Below are 13,895 nucleotides of genomic sequence, written 5' to 3'. Positions count from 1 at the left end.
TCCTTTCTTTTTTTTTAACACAAGATCAGGAGATTGCCACGTTGTAGACGGGCCTTGCTGCACGACCTCTGCGAAGGCCCTGCGGTGCCACCATCATGGTTGATGATGCCACCGCGAGAGCCAACCTTTTTCTAGAAAGGGTCACTCCGGCAATACGATGCGAGCTCGCTTTAACCTGCCGACTAATTCTATGCTTATTCGAGTCATCACCACAGGATCGGTTTGTTTATAGCCTTCCTATGGTGCGGCGGGCGAGGACGTAGTGGGCTGTCCCCACACAGCACAGCAACACCTAACACAACAAGATCGACTGCAGCAAAAAAAAAAAAAAAGAGGTTCTACCGCCTCCAAGGAGGACGACGTGACGGCTCAAGTGGCAGTTTTTATATAGAAGTAGCAGCATGATTTTTCAGGCATCTCTATCAGCAGAGAATCCTTAAATCACACCTAAAGCTGTTTCACGCAACAGGAGAGGGGGCTGAGGGCCAGGCCCAGCGAGACCAAATCCAACATGATATTGTTTTTTAGTGTCCATCCACGCCGCAGCCGCGACACATGCATCGACATGTTGGCACAAGAGCGAGAATCTCTTCTCCCTTTTTTTTCTCTCACTTTCAATCCTTGAAAAAAATAATTGAGCTGAAAGGGCGAGAACAGATCAACTAATCATGGATTCACAAAAAAAAAGATCAACTAATCATGGTCCCTTCTATTATCAGCGTCTAGTTTAACCTTATTTGAATCTTAAATGCTGCGAGCTAGGTTCTTATTGAATCTTAATCATTGTCCCATATATATATTTTTCAACTTAAAATTATATAAGATAAGCTCAGCTCCTCAGCTCTGTTAAGTCTGGTCCTTAGATTATCTAGACTAAAATTTAAAGCTCATTTTACCACCCCTAACCTGTGCGTGACCATCTCCGTGTCAGAATTCACCTCTCCAACTGACTAAGGCTGTGTTTAGATGGAGGAAAGGTGGGAGAAAAAGTCACATCAGTCACTGTAGCACACTGTAGCATTTTTTGTTTGTTTGTGATAAATATTGTCCTACCATGACCTAACTATGCTCAAAAGATTCGTCTCGCAACGTACATCAAAACTATGCAATTAGTTTTTTTATTTAACTACATTTAGTACTCCATGCATGGGTCATTTGCTATATTTAATATTTCGATGTGATATGGGGATGTGATGGAATGTTTGGAATGTTTGGAAATTTTGTGGGATCTAAACACACCCTAACTCAAAAGGCGTGGAAACATTCATGCTAGCAGTGTGTGGTGTTGACCCTTGATATTTTTTCTGGTACGTGTACCCGTCAAACCTCGAGGCTATGCTGCCGTGCCCATGGCTTATCACCGATGATGCGATGCCATTGGATCATCTTTTAAGACGTCCACAAAGCTACTCCAGGTCCCCAGCAACGCCTAGCATAATGTAATGTACCCTCGTGATGACAGAACGCTGACGCCTGGCTGCGTTGGAGAACCACTAGCTGCGGCTTTGCCTCGCCCGGAGGCTAAACGGAACGCCCAATGCAACACACTTCACGTGCTGGAAACTTTCCACGGTTCAGCACTAAAGCCGCGGGGTGCCTGAGATTGCTGACGCCCTGGGGACGGGTTGTCATAAGTGCAATTGAATGGGAGGAGGTTTAGGCATGAGCTACAGGTTCACGTATCAAGTAATATTGTGCCCATACTTAAAACATAAAGCGACTCGAATACTTGGGAGTACAGAAATGCATAATGGTTGCTCTTACGCAACCACCCATCCATCCATCCGCGCCACCATGCGAGAACCGAAGCTGTTCACCACACAAAGCATTATGGCGAGAAAGGGGGAAGGAAAAGAAAAGGTCTGAAATAGTTCCTTTTTTTTGAAAGAAACAGAATAGTTCTTTGATTTCATGTTAAGCAACCAACAGTTGACATTCCCCCCCGAGCATGGCTCATTTGTGAGTAAACAACAAACGGCTACCTTATATACACGGTAGAGCTTACAACTCCTACAGCCACAAGCAGATATCATGGCAACACCTGAAGTGCAGTTACATTTCTTGCCAAATAGTTCACGGTATGGCACCATCGTAAGTGCAGTTGCATCGTTGAATGAAAGACTACATATATGATGCGAGGCATGCATAGACCAGGTACGGTCAGCACTAAATTCACAACCAGGGCAAGAGATGTCAACTATTAAACTGGATTTTGTAAAGTTTTGATCAAAGAGTCAAGCAACATGTTCAATCTCATTATAGACCACACAGGATAAGTACTGTAAAAATGTTCACAATGAATGTCCAACTAAAATATCATACCAGTACAATAAATAGAACAGTTCATGAGAAAAAAAGAATAAAGAACACACTTTTTTTTTGTCATTTTCCTTTTTTTTGGTTGGGGAAGATATTGATTCAGAGAAAGGGTATAAATAGATTGGTTATTGCTATACAATTAAGGCTTACATCCATGATCACTAAATGTCTTGACCAAAATCTGCTCATCTTTTTTTACTTGATAAGCATCTGCCATCCCACAAGCTTGAAGCATATGTTCATCAATCCTGCCCATGACTGAACACAACCAAAAGGTTGTGATTATCACAAATATGGATGATCCTCTTTCAGATGGCTGGAGTAGAAAGAAAACTGCTTGGCTAGTATGTTAGCCTGCTCACATGTTGTGAAGAGGACCAACTCCAGTTATCAGCATGATAAGCTTATCATATTTCTGATGCCAACCTCATCCCCCGTTTTCTTATTTTTAACATTTTCTATTCTGCATGCTTTTTTTGGACTTTTTTACAGTGCAGCAGGAAGGAACAATCTTCTCAGCTTGCTGTCCAAATTTAACCATTAGGGGCAACGAGCAAGATACCAATTGGTTCTTGTTATCAGCTTAACTATAACATGCTCTCCTATGTAGCAGGTGGGAGCACCTGCTCAGAGGATAACGGCACACTCATGTCAGTTTTTGCACCTGAATCAGTGCCTGAAGGCTCACGTTTCCACTGTAAACTTCTAGCACCAGCTTTCATCGGAGCACGCCCTCTAAAGGAACCGCCAGGGAGAACAGCCCTTGGGTATGCCATCCTACCGTGCCTACCATACAATGATGATCGTCCACTACCAGGCCAACCATAGAAGTGAGCGGCTTCATGAGAACTTCGACGGACAACCTACAATACAAGGAAAAGCAACAGAAACACCAACTTTACTTCACGCTCCAAAGCTTTGTTAATAGTTGTATGGGAATCCAAAATGACAACAATAAGTGCTACAAGGAGTGAGTATGCTGCATTCATCGAACATGAGTACATAGGGTAGAGAGAAAAGGCCGAAGAACACAAAAACTGAACCAGAAAAGAGAATTATCAGCTATTAAAAATCTGCCGGTGTACCATGTTAGACAATGGCAGTCCCTATTGGCCCAACAAAATGCAAATGGCAATCTAAGAAATGTCGAAACGATAAAGAATCATGAATCATCATACCTTAAGAATACGAGTCATAAATGATGTGCCATTCAATGACAAAGCACGTTCAGCTGATTCTTTGTGTAAAAACTCTACATAGGCAGATCTGTATCATAAAAGAAAAACAATTATTAAGTTCTATTCAAGAAATGGCGGAATAGTCGATACATCAACTTTCGTCTCAGGCTCAAATTCATCCATCAACTATCAAATTGGCCAATCTGGTCCTCAAAACTTTTATCTGGGCTCAATGTCACCTGTGTTCCTATGTGGCATGCACGTCGGCAATAGCATGCCTAGTCAGCAATGGGAGCTGTAGAGTGAGTCAATTGACATAAGTTGACTCTTTCATCCCCTATTTCTTTGATGTGTTTGATGTATCGCAAAATATGTGGTCCAATGGTCTAGGACAATGCAGAAATAAACAAAAGCGCAAACCTTTTTTATTCACAGACACAAGATCATCAATCACTTTTCTCTATGCTAGTGAATTTTGAGTCAGTATAGCACTTGAATATATATTGGTGCTCGAGTTGGTAGCATCGAAGAACCTTAAATGCACTCTTGGATGACGTGGCGTGCCACATCATACCGGAGATGAAGTTGGGCCTAAATGAAAAGCATGAAAACTAAATTGGCCAACTTGATAATTGATGGATGAATTTGAGCCTTGGAAGAAAGTTGAGGTACGAAAATAGCTATTTCCGCTCGAGAAATGAAGACTTCTGAGATCAGAATTAAGCGAGCCAGTGTGTTCAAAATGACTTGCATTTCAAAAGAAGGTAGCATTTTGCTTACCCTTTTCCTTTTATTACTAATTGTTAGAAAAAACAATTGTTTGTTTATCTGAAGATAGACAACAACCACAATTTCCGCATTATATTCAGAGAAATTTTCGCATTAATCTGATCTTGAAACGAGGGTGTAAGCATCACAGGAATTGGTGAACGTACTGATTTTATTAGATGTGGATCTCTGGTATAAGTAAAAAAATAGCATGATACAAATCTCATCTCAGCGTCGATAAGCATTAAAAATAAACTGACCCTGTTGGCTGACCCGTTGCAGCATTAGTGACAATGACTACTTTCAGTACTGCACCAAACTTGTTGAAATGGCGAGATAATGAGTCCTTTTTGGCAGCGAAGTGCACCTTCAAATAATTTAACAAGAGGTAAATTAGTGAATCCAATAGCATGAAATAGTAAGGGTAATGAGAAATACGCAGATACCTACATTGCTAATGTAGAGGGTTCTCGAATCTGCATCCTCAGTTGGGTGTGCTGTGCTATATGAAACTGCAACTGCAAAGGAGACAAGGTAAACTATATAAGTGATAAATGGCTTGATGATTAATTGTAATAATGGCTTGCACAACACATTAAAATAATCTCAATATATTTTCCCATCAATACATGATAGAAAATAAGAAAAATTCTTACAGTTTTTGTATTACTAGTAACTGCATTTTTTTTGTTAAGAACATCATGGACAAGTGGCAACATAGATGATATTAGTCCCATGTAAGTTGGGTAGGGTTACAATAAAAGTGATATCGATGCTACTGATTAGTTGCAGTGATGATGGGCTAACTAGTGGTATTACCGCATGTATCAGTGTTATTAATAATTGGAGAAAGGAAGAAAACAAAATCAATAGCAGCAATTTGATAAAGTTAACTGGATGGAGGAAAGAAAGCCACTTGTGCATCTTATACTAGTATACTTTAGTAGACGTGTACCAGATGGTGCAGCCCGCTGAGAATCCTTTTGGACTTCTGCATGACCTGATTCCTGCATGAAATTTGGTATCAGTCAGGGGCCAATGTACCCAAGAATTACTCCAATAGTCAGGGCATACCCACAAGACAAGACAAATGATCAAAAGAATAGAAAACTCCACACTAATGAGCATCATAATCAACACGATGGCATGATGGGCCACATGCTGTTAACTGCCAAGAGCACACAGTACTAAATCAATGCAGCAGGACATGCCAGTTACTGTTTTCACCCAAAGTTTCATTTGCTGGAGGCAAACACACACAAAAAAAAAAGCAATCACAGGTGGTCATGAAGAGAAGAGAGATGCAGATTAGACAGATTCTGAAGAAATATGTAACCTAGCCCCATAGTTCTAAAGGCGCCGCCTAGGCGTCCAGGCGGATCCAGCTCACCTTGTCGCCTTTAAAACATTGCCTAGCCCAAATTAGTTCAGTATACAAGTACTGGTCTCCCATTTCATTCAAGTAGCAAATAAGTGTAACTACTAATTTTTTACTGTAAAGTGTAACCAACTAGCATGGGAAAGTTCCAAGGAAAAGCTGCAGTCTTGTCTTACGACTTTGACTAATAATTGTAAATTTGATTGTCACCAAAATCAAGAGGATATCTGGTAGAATATTAAGTATACAATACAACTGGACCGAAATGCATAGTAGCGACCGATATGCATAGTAAAGGGAGACTTAAAAGTATTGTGATTGAAAGGTTGGAAGAAATTTAAACATAAAAAATATTTGATCAAGATGCAAGGCTGCTTACTTTGGCATTGGTGGCCACGCTGGTCGCATTTGAATTCAAGGGTGTAACATAAGGCTTCTCCACAACATGAACATCTTTTGGAGTTTCATAACTAACAGGTTCCACTGTATTAACATCAACAGAACTAGCCACAGCTTTATTTGCTGTTTTTGTTGATGAAGGAACAGGTTGTTCCTCAGCAATCACACTTGAAGACCTTATTGCATCTGTCTCTAGTTCAACACTGCATTTTGTCGATAAAGCTTTCTTCTCTTCAAACAATGAGAAAGCACCTTCATGTGAAATAGAGGTTTGGTATCTTGTAATCCCCTCATCTCGGTCCATATCATCTTCAGAGCTCGAATCAACATTCATTTCAGCTACCCGATCTGTCATGGTCAGCTCTCCTGATTCCTCTTCAGATTCTTCATTATTAACATATCGATCAGAATCATGTTCATCTATGGTCATAACTGGTTCAAAATCTTCATAATCTCTCTTCTCTTCACGAGAACGAGATGGCTGTTTAACAACATTCCCTTGACCCAATCGCTTGAAAACACTTCCAGTAGATCTAACTTTGGTAGAATCTGCAGCAGCTTCTGCTGCAGCTCTAAGAGCTAAAGCAGCTCCCTGCACCTGTAGTGTTGGCCTAGTTCTTTCTGATCTCCTATCACTCGGGTTGTCTTGAGATCTTTCTGATCTTTCATCACTTGGGTTATCTTGAGATCTTTCTGATCTTCTATCACGCAGCTTGTCTTGAGATCTTTCTGATCTCCTATGACACATGTTCTCTGCAGAAGTTGTGGAAACCACAGAGCGCAGACGCTTGGATGCTGGTTCAGCAGAGCTGCTGGTTGGCTGTACAGCTTTTACTGCATCTCGAACAGCAAACTGTAGGAGACGGCGAGAGGCACCACCACCTATCATGGGGCGTGATGAGATGTCTCTCTGGTAACAAAGAAAATGAGTTGATTGTAAAAGGCATAGTAATTCATAAAAGTATAATCAAATTTTAAATTAATAGTTGGAGGAGAAAAGAATATCCGAGTGGACCTATGAAGGGCTTAGGGTGAAAATAGGAAGCAGTGCCATGCTCATCAATCAGCGGTTCAAACAAGCGATTTCATTATCAAAACTTGGTGCAAAATTACAGAAGTTGATAAACTAACTGGACTGCCTACTCAAGAGAATTCTCCAACAGTCCAAATTATGGGAACGGCAAGATTTGCCAGTTGATTAATCAAAGGAACCAGCAGCACTGAAGGTAAACCATCAAAATTCATATGTGCACTCTCATTATGAACAAACATTAAGTTGGGACTTGATTGTTGGAAAATGATAATGATAATTCCACCATATGCCTGAAACTAATTTAGAGCTAACAGCATCTTGGTATATCCAATCTGGAGAAGTATGGACTAACATTTAGCTACAGCAGATAAAATTTCTGTGAGCCTTAGAAGAATAGAACACAGAAATTGTGAAGTAAAAATAGATATACGAAAGCACAATGCCACAATGTTACCGACTTGCTGTCAGCTTGGTCAGCAAAATAAGACATTCTTTGGTATTAGTTTGCAGTTGAGGACTAGGTAATAAGTATGCATCACACCTTTGTTTGCTGTGGCTCATCGTCCCTTTCACGCTTCCTGCCATTCTGTTGCCTTGATGGAGGGTGTCGTATTTCACTAGATTTTTGTGATCTTTTCTCCTCTCCATGAAGAATATCAGTTAGTACACTTCGAAGTGGAAAATTTTCATTACCCTCCCGACCAATTCCTTTCCACTCCCTCTTATTCCGTCTCCTTGTGGCTGTACTTGATTCAATTGTATGCTCAGAATGAGTTTGACCGTTGCTTCTTGGGAGCACATCTGATGATTTTTGTCTTCCAGATACTTCTTTGGGAGACTCATCATTCTTAGTCTCCTGATTTTGTTCTTGTGCTTGCACATAAAGGTGCAAGTGTGAAGAAACATGCTCCCACAACCTACAAAAGCAACAACATTCAGTAGAAAATTTATTTTGTGTAAGATGATATGAAAGCCAACCAAGAAATTTTTTTCCCTCCTCTGGCAATCTTTGTTGCTGTGCATGAAAATCGTTATGATGTTGAATCAACTCATATGCATTACTACTCTTGCCTGAGAAAAGAATGATAAGGGCACACATTTCTCAGTTTATATAATTGTTTCTGGTTTCAAAAGTAAAAGGTGCTCTAACGTTCTTGTTTCCATTGAGTTCAAATGTTAAAAAAATTAGAGCTCTCCAAAATGTGGCTTTAATGAATACATTTTATAGCTTTATTAAGAATTTTGACTGCATGGATTCAAAAGAGAAGTACGAGAAAGAATGGGTAATGTGTTTCTGTGTCTGTGGGTGTCCATAAGGCAAAGCTACCTAGATGCAACTAAACTTCAAGGCTATCTAGATACAAGAGCCATTTATGTGGCCTAAACTCTAAAGGATATGCAATGTTCACTAGGCCTTTTGTTGTACAATTTTATGCTTTTCATTCACAAATATATCAATATCATAGAATATAATGTGAAGTAGATACAAAGCACAACCTTGTCAAAACCTCTACAATTCTGCTGCTACCAGTATTACTTGCTAATTCATTCCATATACACGAAAGATAAATCAGACCCTTATTGTAATCTTGCTCAATATGAGCATATTTGTCTGAATATCAAATAGTGAACTGCATAAAAGGACACATACAAGGCCACTTGTTATATCCACTCTAAAAGTGAGGCGACCATTTGCTAACCCTTTACCATTATTTATAGCATCCTTACAAGTGAATGGTACAACAAGAAAAATATATGCATGTGAAATATACTAGGTACTGCTTCAGACAGTTGATAAACAAAGAATACAAGAAATTGAAGTGCATGATATGAATACTAACCAGGAAACGAATGCATCAGTATCATCCCCTAGAAATACTTCAAGCTCCGCTCTGGCCGTTTGCTTAGATCTTCCATTCTTGAGCAACATCATAACATAATCCTGCACTTAAGACAGCAACAGAGGTCCACTTATTGCTTTTTTCTCAAAGTTTTCCAACATAATAAAATGAAAAATAGGGCACGAGAATGATGATTGCGAAAAGTGAATACATGGAAATCAAGAGTATTACACCCTCCTAACCAAAATACATGTCTTTAGATTTGTGCACAAAGGACTATGAAAATTGACCAAATAACCTTGCTGTCCCTCATTTATACTACATCAGAAAGTGGCAGCATTTTTTAAAGTGATATAGAAAAGCAAGAAAAGAAGAAGAAAAAATCCCTAGAAGTTGTAGGATATGTATTTGAATTTTTTTTGAAAGGGTAAAAAAATGATATCTATATTCAGAGGAAGTAAACATATAAGCAATGCTCCATGCAGATTCTTTCATAGGTCCTTTCCCCTTTGCATTGCCACAGACACTGCATGCAGATCTGTTTTCTGGGGCATTCTTGACTACTACGAGTATAGGACTATAGGTTGAGGGCTAAATGTACATAAATAGTACAGATTATGGTGAAATGAAAAAAAAAAACACCAGTTTCAAATAAGTGTACTGACATGCAAAGATAGGAAAATCATTTATATCTATGGTCTAACGTGTTTCAAATAAGTATTGCATCCTCAGTAGCATAAAAAAGCAACACAGAGAAACAGACAACATGCAACACCTTTCCACACCAAATTCGATGATTCTCATCTGTCATTACATATGTTCACCTGAGGCAGAACTAAATCACAAACAAATTAGCATGCCCAAGGACAAGTATTAAGTACACAAGCAGCAACAAATAAGATCCATTCTAAATTTTGACAAAATTGGTATCAGTTAAGAAGAGAAGGGTCTTCTCAATTAAGAAAGAGTATATTTCACACATGATAACAGAACAGAATGGTGTATATAGTCCACCAGTCCATTAAATTTGCTGAGTTCACCTAAGCAGGGCCACACTAAATTGAAACAAATAGACATCAATCATCCCACACAGGGAAAGAAAGACTCGAGCCATCACAAACTTCATCCTATTATCTCATATCCTGATTTGAAAATTATTCCACTGAGAGGAGGGTCTTCCCAGTTAAGATGAGGCTACATGAGTATATTTCGCACATGATAACACAAAAGTTTGGTGCATATAGTCCACCAGTCCATTGCATTTGCTGAGTTCACCCAAGCAGCCATGTTATTAAAACGTCGTGAAAACGTCGTTTTCACGACGTTTACACGATAAAACGCCATAAGATTGTGAAACGCTCGAATGTTTTGACAAAATCACATAAAACAACGTTTTATGGCGTTTAAACGTTCGTTTTATTCGTTTTGGCGTTTTACCTCGTGAAATTCGTTTAAACGCCACTGCATGGACGTTTTAGGTGCCCATCAGCCCCTCCCAGTCGCCCCATCCTATTCCGATTCAGATCTGGATCGAGTCCCTCCCGTGACTGTCTGCCGACCGCGCCGCCTCCTTCCTCTCTGCCCCCGTGCCCTGCCTCCCTTCTTCTCCGCGCCGGCGCGCCGCCGCCTCCTCCATTGGCCTCCCGCTGCGCCTGCGCGGAACGCCGCCGCGCCGCGCCGTGCCGTGCCAGTGCCAGGGCGCGCCGCGCGGAACACCGAGGCAGTGCGCGTGCGCGCTGCGCGGAACGTCAGTGGCTCGGTACCAGGGCGCTGCCGCTGCGCCTGCCGCGCGGAACACGGTTGCAGTGCGCTGCGCCTGCCGCCAACACCGCCAACGCCGCCTCCGCGCCTCCAGCAGCTGCTCCAGCTCCTTGACGCCGCCACGCCGGTGCCAAGACGCTGCGCGGACCGCGGAACGCTGCTGTCGACCAGACTAGGTAAGCATTTCTCATTCTATACCACCCCTCTGTAATTTATATGCTCTGCTTATCCAGATCCAGGTTAATTTGAGCTACTTAGCAGTGTGATTTGCCTGTGGCCACTTGATTTACATAACCATTCTTGAAAGAAACATTGTTATCCTCAATTCCTCATTGCTTACACAAGAGGATGTTGTCTTTAATCAGAATTTGTTTAGGGCTGAGGGCTCATATACCATTAGTGAGAATGGAGTTAGTTGTATTTGACTCCGATTGTATTTGACTCTTGCATAGTTCTTAATTAATGAGAATGCTGCTGTTGTGTGCTGTCCAGATGGCAAGTAGTGGCGATGTTGGACGAGCTAATGCATCTGCAGAGAGTTCTCAGAATGATGGATACGATCCGTTAAAAGATCCAAGAAGAAGGCCAAAATCTAGTGACCCAGGATGGAAGTACGCCTATTATGTTGAACCTGGCAAGCGAGATTTGATCCAATGCGCTCTTTGTCCAAGAAAGATTTGTAAGACTTAATCTGCAGCTGTCCCTTTCTGATTTTGGTCAAGGAAGTCTGCAGTTTGCTAGTAGCCTTTGTTGACTTATGGCTCTAGGCCACTAATGTTCAGATAGTGATAGAAGTTATTAGCCATAACTGGTAGCACCTTAGAGTAGGTAGCAATGGTGTATAAATATGAATGCAATGCAATGAGAAAAAGCAGTTCATTCTTGCCACATTCTAGTGTTCAGCTCTCAGCCAGCGCAGAGAGCAGACAGCAGAGTGTATGTGTGTGCAGAAGAGCTCAGCTCTTCTTCTACCTTGGAGCCAAAGAGAGGGAGAGGAAGGTGACCAGGTTGCTTACCTGGCCCTTGATTGCAGGGACCAACAAGATTAAAGGGGGAATCATTAGGGTCAAGCAGCATCTTGCTGGTGGAAGCACATTAATCCTTGTGTGTCCCAAAACCACACCTGAAATCCAGAAAGAGATGAAGGCAGCTTTGGATGCAGGAAAGAAGGACAGACCCGTTTATGATGACTTAGAAGGGGGAGATGGAGAGGAAGATACTGTGGAAGTAATAGAATCATCTAGACCCGCTAGGTTCCAAAAAATGCGTGAAGAAGGAAAGAACTTTGATCCTTTAGTTCTTGAAGATTTTGATTGGGACAATGAGTGGGTTGATCCATTTGCTAATTCAACACCTATTGGGGGTGATCCTCTTTTCACATGGGACCATGTTGATCAAGCCGCTGGTGCATCTACACAACTTCAAGGACGTAATTTTCCTAGGCGAGCTCATGGTAGTCATGTGTCAAGAATTGTTCAAGATGAAGATGAAGATGACGCTGATGTGGGTGAAGAAAATGAGAATGATGATGATTTTGTGCTTGATGACCTTGATATGGATGACGATGAAGCAACAAACAATGGTGGCAATGGTGAAGAGGAAAGGAATGATGATATCGGTCTTGATGAACTAGATGATGGTTTTTGAGACATCATAGATGGGAGATTGAATAATGCTTGTGTGCTTATTATTGTGCTTGTGGTTGTGGATTTGATTTGCTTGCTTATGCACTTGTGCTTGTGGACTTGTCATTCTACTATTTTATTTTGTTGTTTGCTTGATTGCTTTGGTTGTGAACATGTTATTTTGGAACTATTATTATGTGAACCTACATTGGTTGTTTGATATTTAACTAGTTGTTTGGTATTAAACTTAGTATATTGTGTGAATTAATTATTTATATTGATATTTTCCTATATTATTTGTCACGGCGTTTAAATGTTCGTTTAAACGTTTACAAGATGAAATCTGCTCTCCAACGTTTCAACGTTTTATCGTGATAATAACATGGCCAAGCAGGGCCACACAAAATAGAAACAAATAGACAACAATCATACCAAGCAGAAACAACAACAATAACAAATCCAGCCATCTCACACAAGCATGCATGAACATGATATCTAACCACATTACATTAGTGGTTCCAGCAAAATGTTGTTCGCGGGGCGGCTATAAACAGAAACATCAGGCACAGTCACCTAATCTGCACAAGTTATCTAGAATTCTAGACGGTCGGTGATATGCTGTTAGCTAAGTTCCACCACACAATCCTAGATGCTACCAAGTCCCCCGAACACCCGAAATCAACCATTAAAACGCGAACCTAGCGAATCAGTGTTGACACAGAGGAAATCGAGCCGGCGAGCGGCGGCAACGTACCAGGAGGCTGTGCTCGGGGGCGCTCCTGAGCTCGCGCAGCTTCTCCCGCACGCGCCCCTGGAGCAGCTCCTCGCCGGCGGCGGTGAAGACGGCCTTGAAGCCGTGGCCGCCGTCGCCCGCCGCGTCCATCGCGGCGGGGGCTTCCAGAACCCCTCCCCACGCAACCCTAGATCCAGCCCGAAGCGGTCCCGGGGCCGATTGGAGCGCGGCGCGAGAGCGGGGCCGGCGGCGGCGACCGTCTTATCCGAACCGCCGCGGGGTCGGGAACCTTCGGCGGCGTGGCGGAGGGGGGATAGACTGACTCGCCGGCAGGCGGCGGCGACGCGTGGAGATTGGGGGTGGTGGGCGACGGGGGGCTTTGGCTGGGAGCCCGGGACTGAAGCGAGGCGAGATTTTATTGGGTTTTTTTTGTTTGGGCTCTCTCTTGGGTTTCTGTTGCGTCTGCGTGGTGGGTTGGCCAGGTCGGACGGGGGTGGTTTGGCCACGAAATTGAGCACGGTTTTGGGTCTGTTCGGCTGGTCTGATCAACAATGCTCGGCTGGCATATTACGGTTTATTTTCTTTCACAGAATATTATTCATTCTATCAGCCGAGCACTATTTATTCTACCAGCCGAACACGCCCGATCTGACTGCCTAGCAACCGCTCCGTTTCCTTTCATCAACAACAAATTCAAGTTCAGGTGCCATGATTCAATTGATGTTGCCTTTTGCCGAATTCGTTAGAAACCTGATGTTTTTTGCTAAGAAAGTCTGAAATGCAATTAATTTTAAGTAAACAAAAGAGAACTGAAATGCAGTTCGTCTTACCGTTATTGTATAACGGTTATCATATTCCTA

General features: G+C 41.9%; 1 protein-coding gene across 5 annotated transcripts; it reads right to left on the bottom strand.

Annotated features, from left to right (window-relative positions):
• Nucleotides 1-2,220: 2,220 nt before the first annotated feature.
• Nucleotides 2,221-13,457, bottom strand: LOC120712779 (nucleolin-like). Of its 5 annotated transcripts, none has more exons than XM_039998652.1 (10): nt 13,057-13,180; nt 11,694-11,800; nt 8,917-9,022; nt 7,617-7,992; nt 6,023-6,952; nt 5,221-5,272; nt 4,716-4,783; nt 4,526-4,632; nt 3,498-3,585; nt 2,274-3,182 (listed from the first exon to the last, which is right to left on the bottom strand). In XM_039998652.1, the coding sequence occupies exons 2-10, from the start codon at nt 11,752-11,754 to the stop codon at nt 2,922-2,924; spliced, it is 2,049 nt and encodes a 682-aa protein (XP_039854586.1). In that variant the 5' UTR covers nt 11,755-11,800; nt 13,057-13,180; the 3' UTR covers nt 2,274-2,921. The 5 variants fall into 5 exon arrangements, with proteins under 5 accessions (XP_039854585.1, XP_039854590.1, XP_039854586.1 ...); XM_039998653.1 differs by having other exon boundaries at nt 8,917-9,017; XM_039998651.1 differs by lacking the exon at nt 11,694-11,800 and having other exon boundaries at nt 2,221-3,182; nt 8,917-9,017; nt 13,057-13,457.
• Between the last annotated feature and the right edge of the window lie 438 nt (nt 13,458-13,895).

This window comes from Panicum virgatum, chromosome 6K (assembly GCF_016808335.1).
Source record: "Panicum virgatum strain AP13 chromosome 6K, P.virgatum_v5, whole genome shotgun sequence".
NCBI lineage: Eukaryota > Viridiplantae > Streptophyta > Magnoliopsida > Poales > Poaceae > Panicum > Panicum virgatum.
This window is presented reverse-complemented; position numbering and strand designations above follow the sequence as displayed.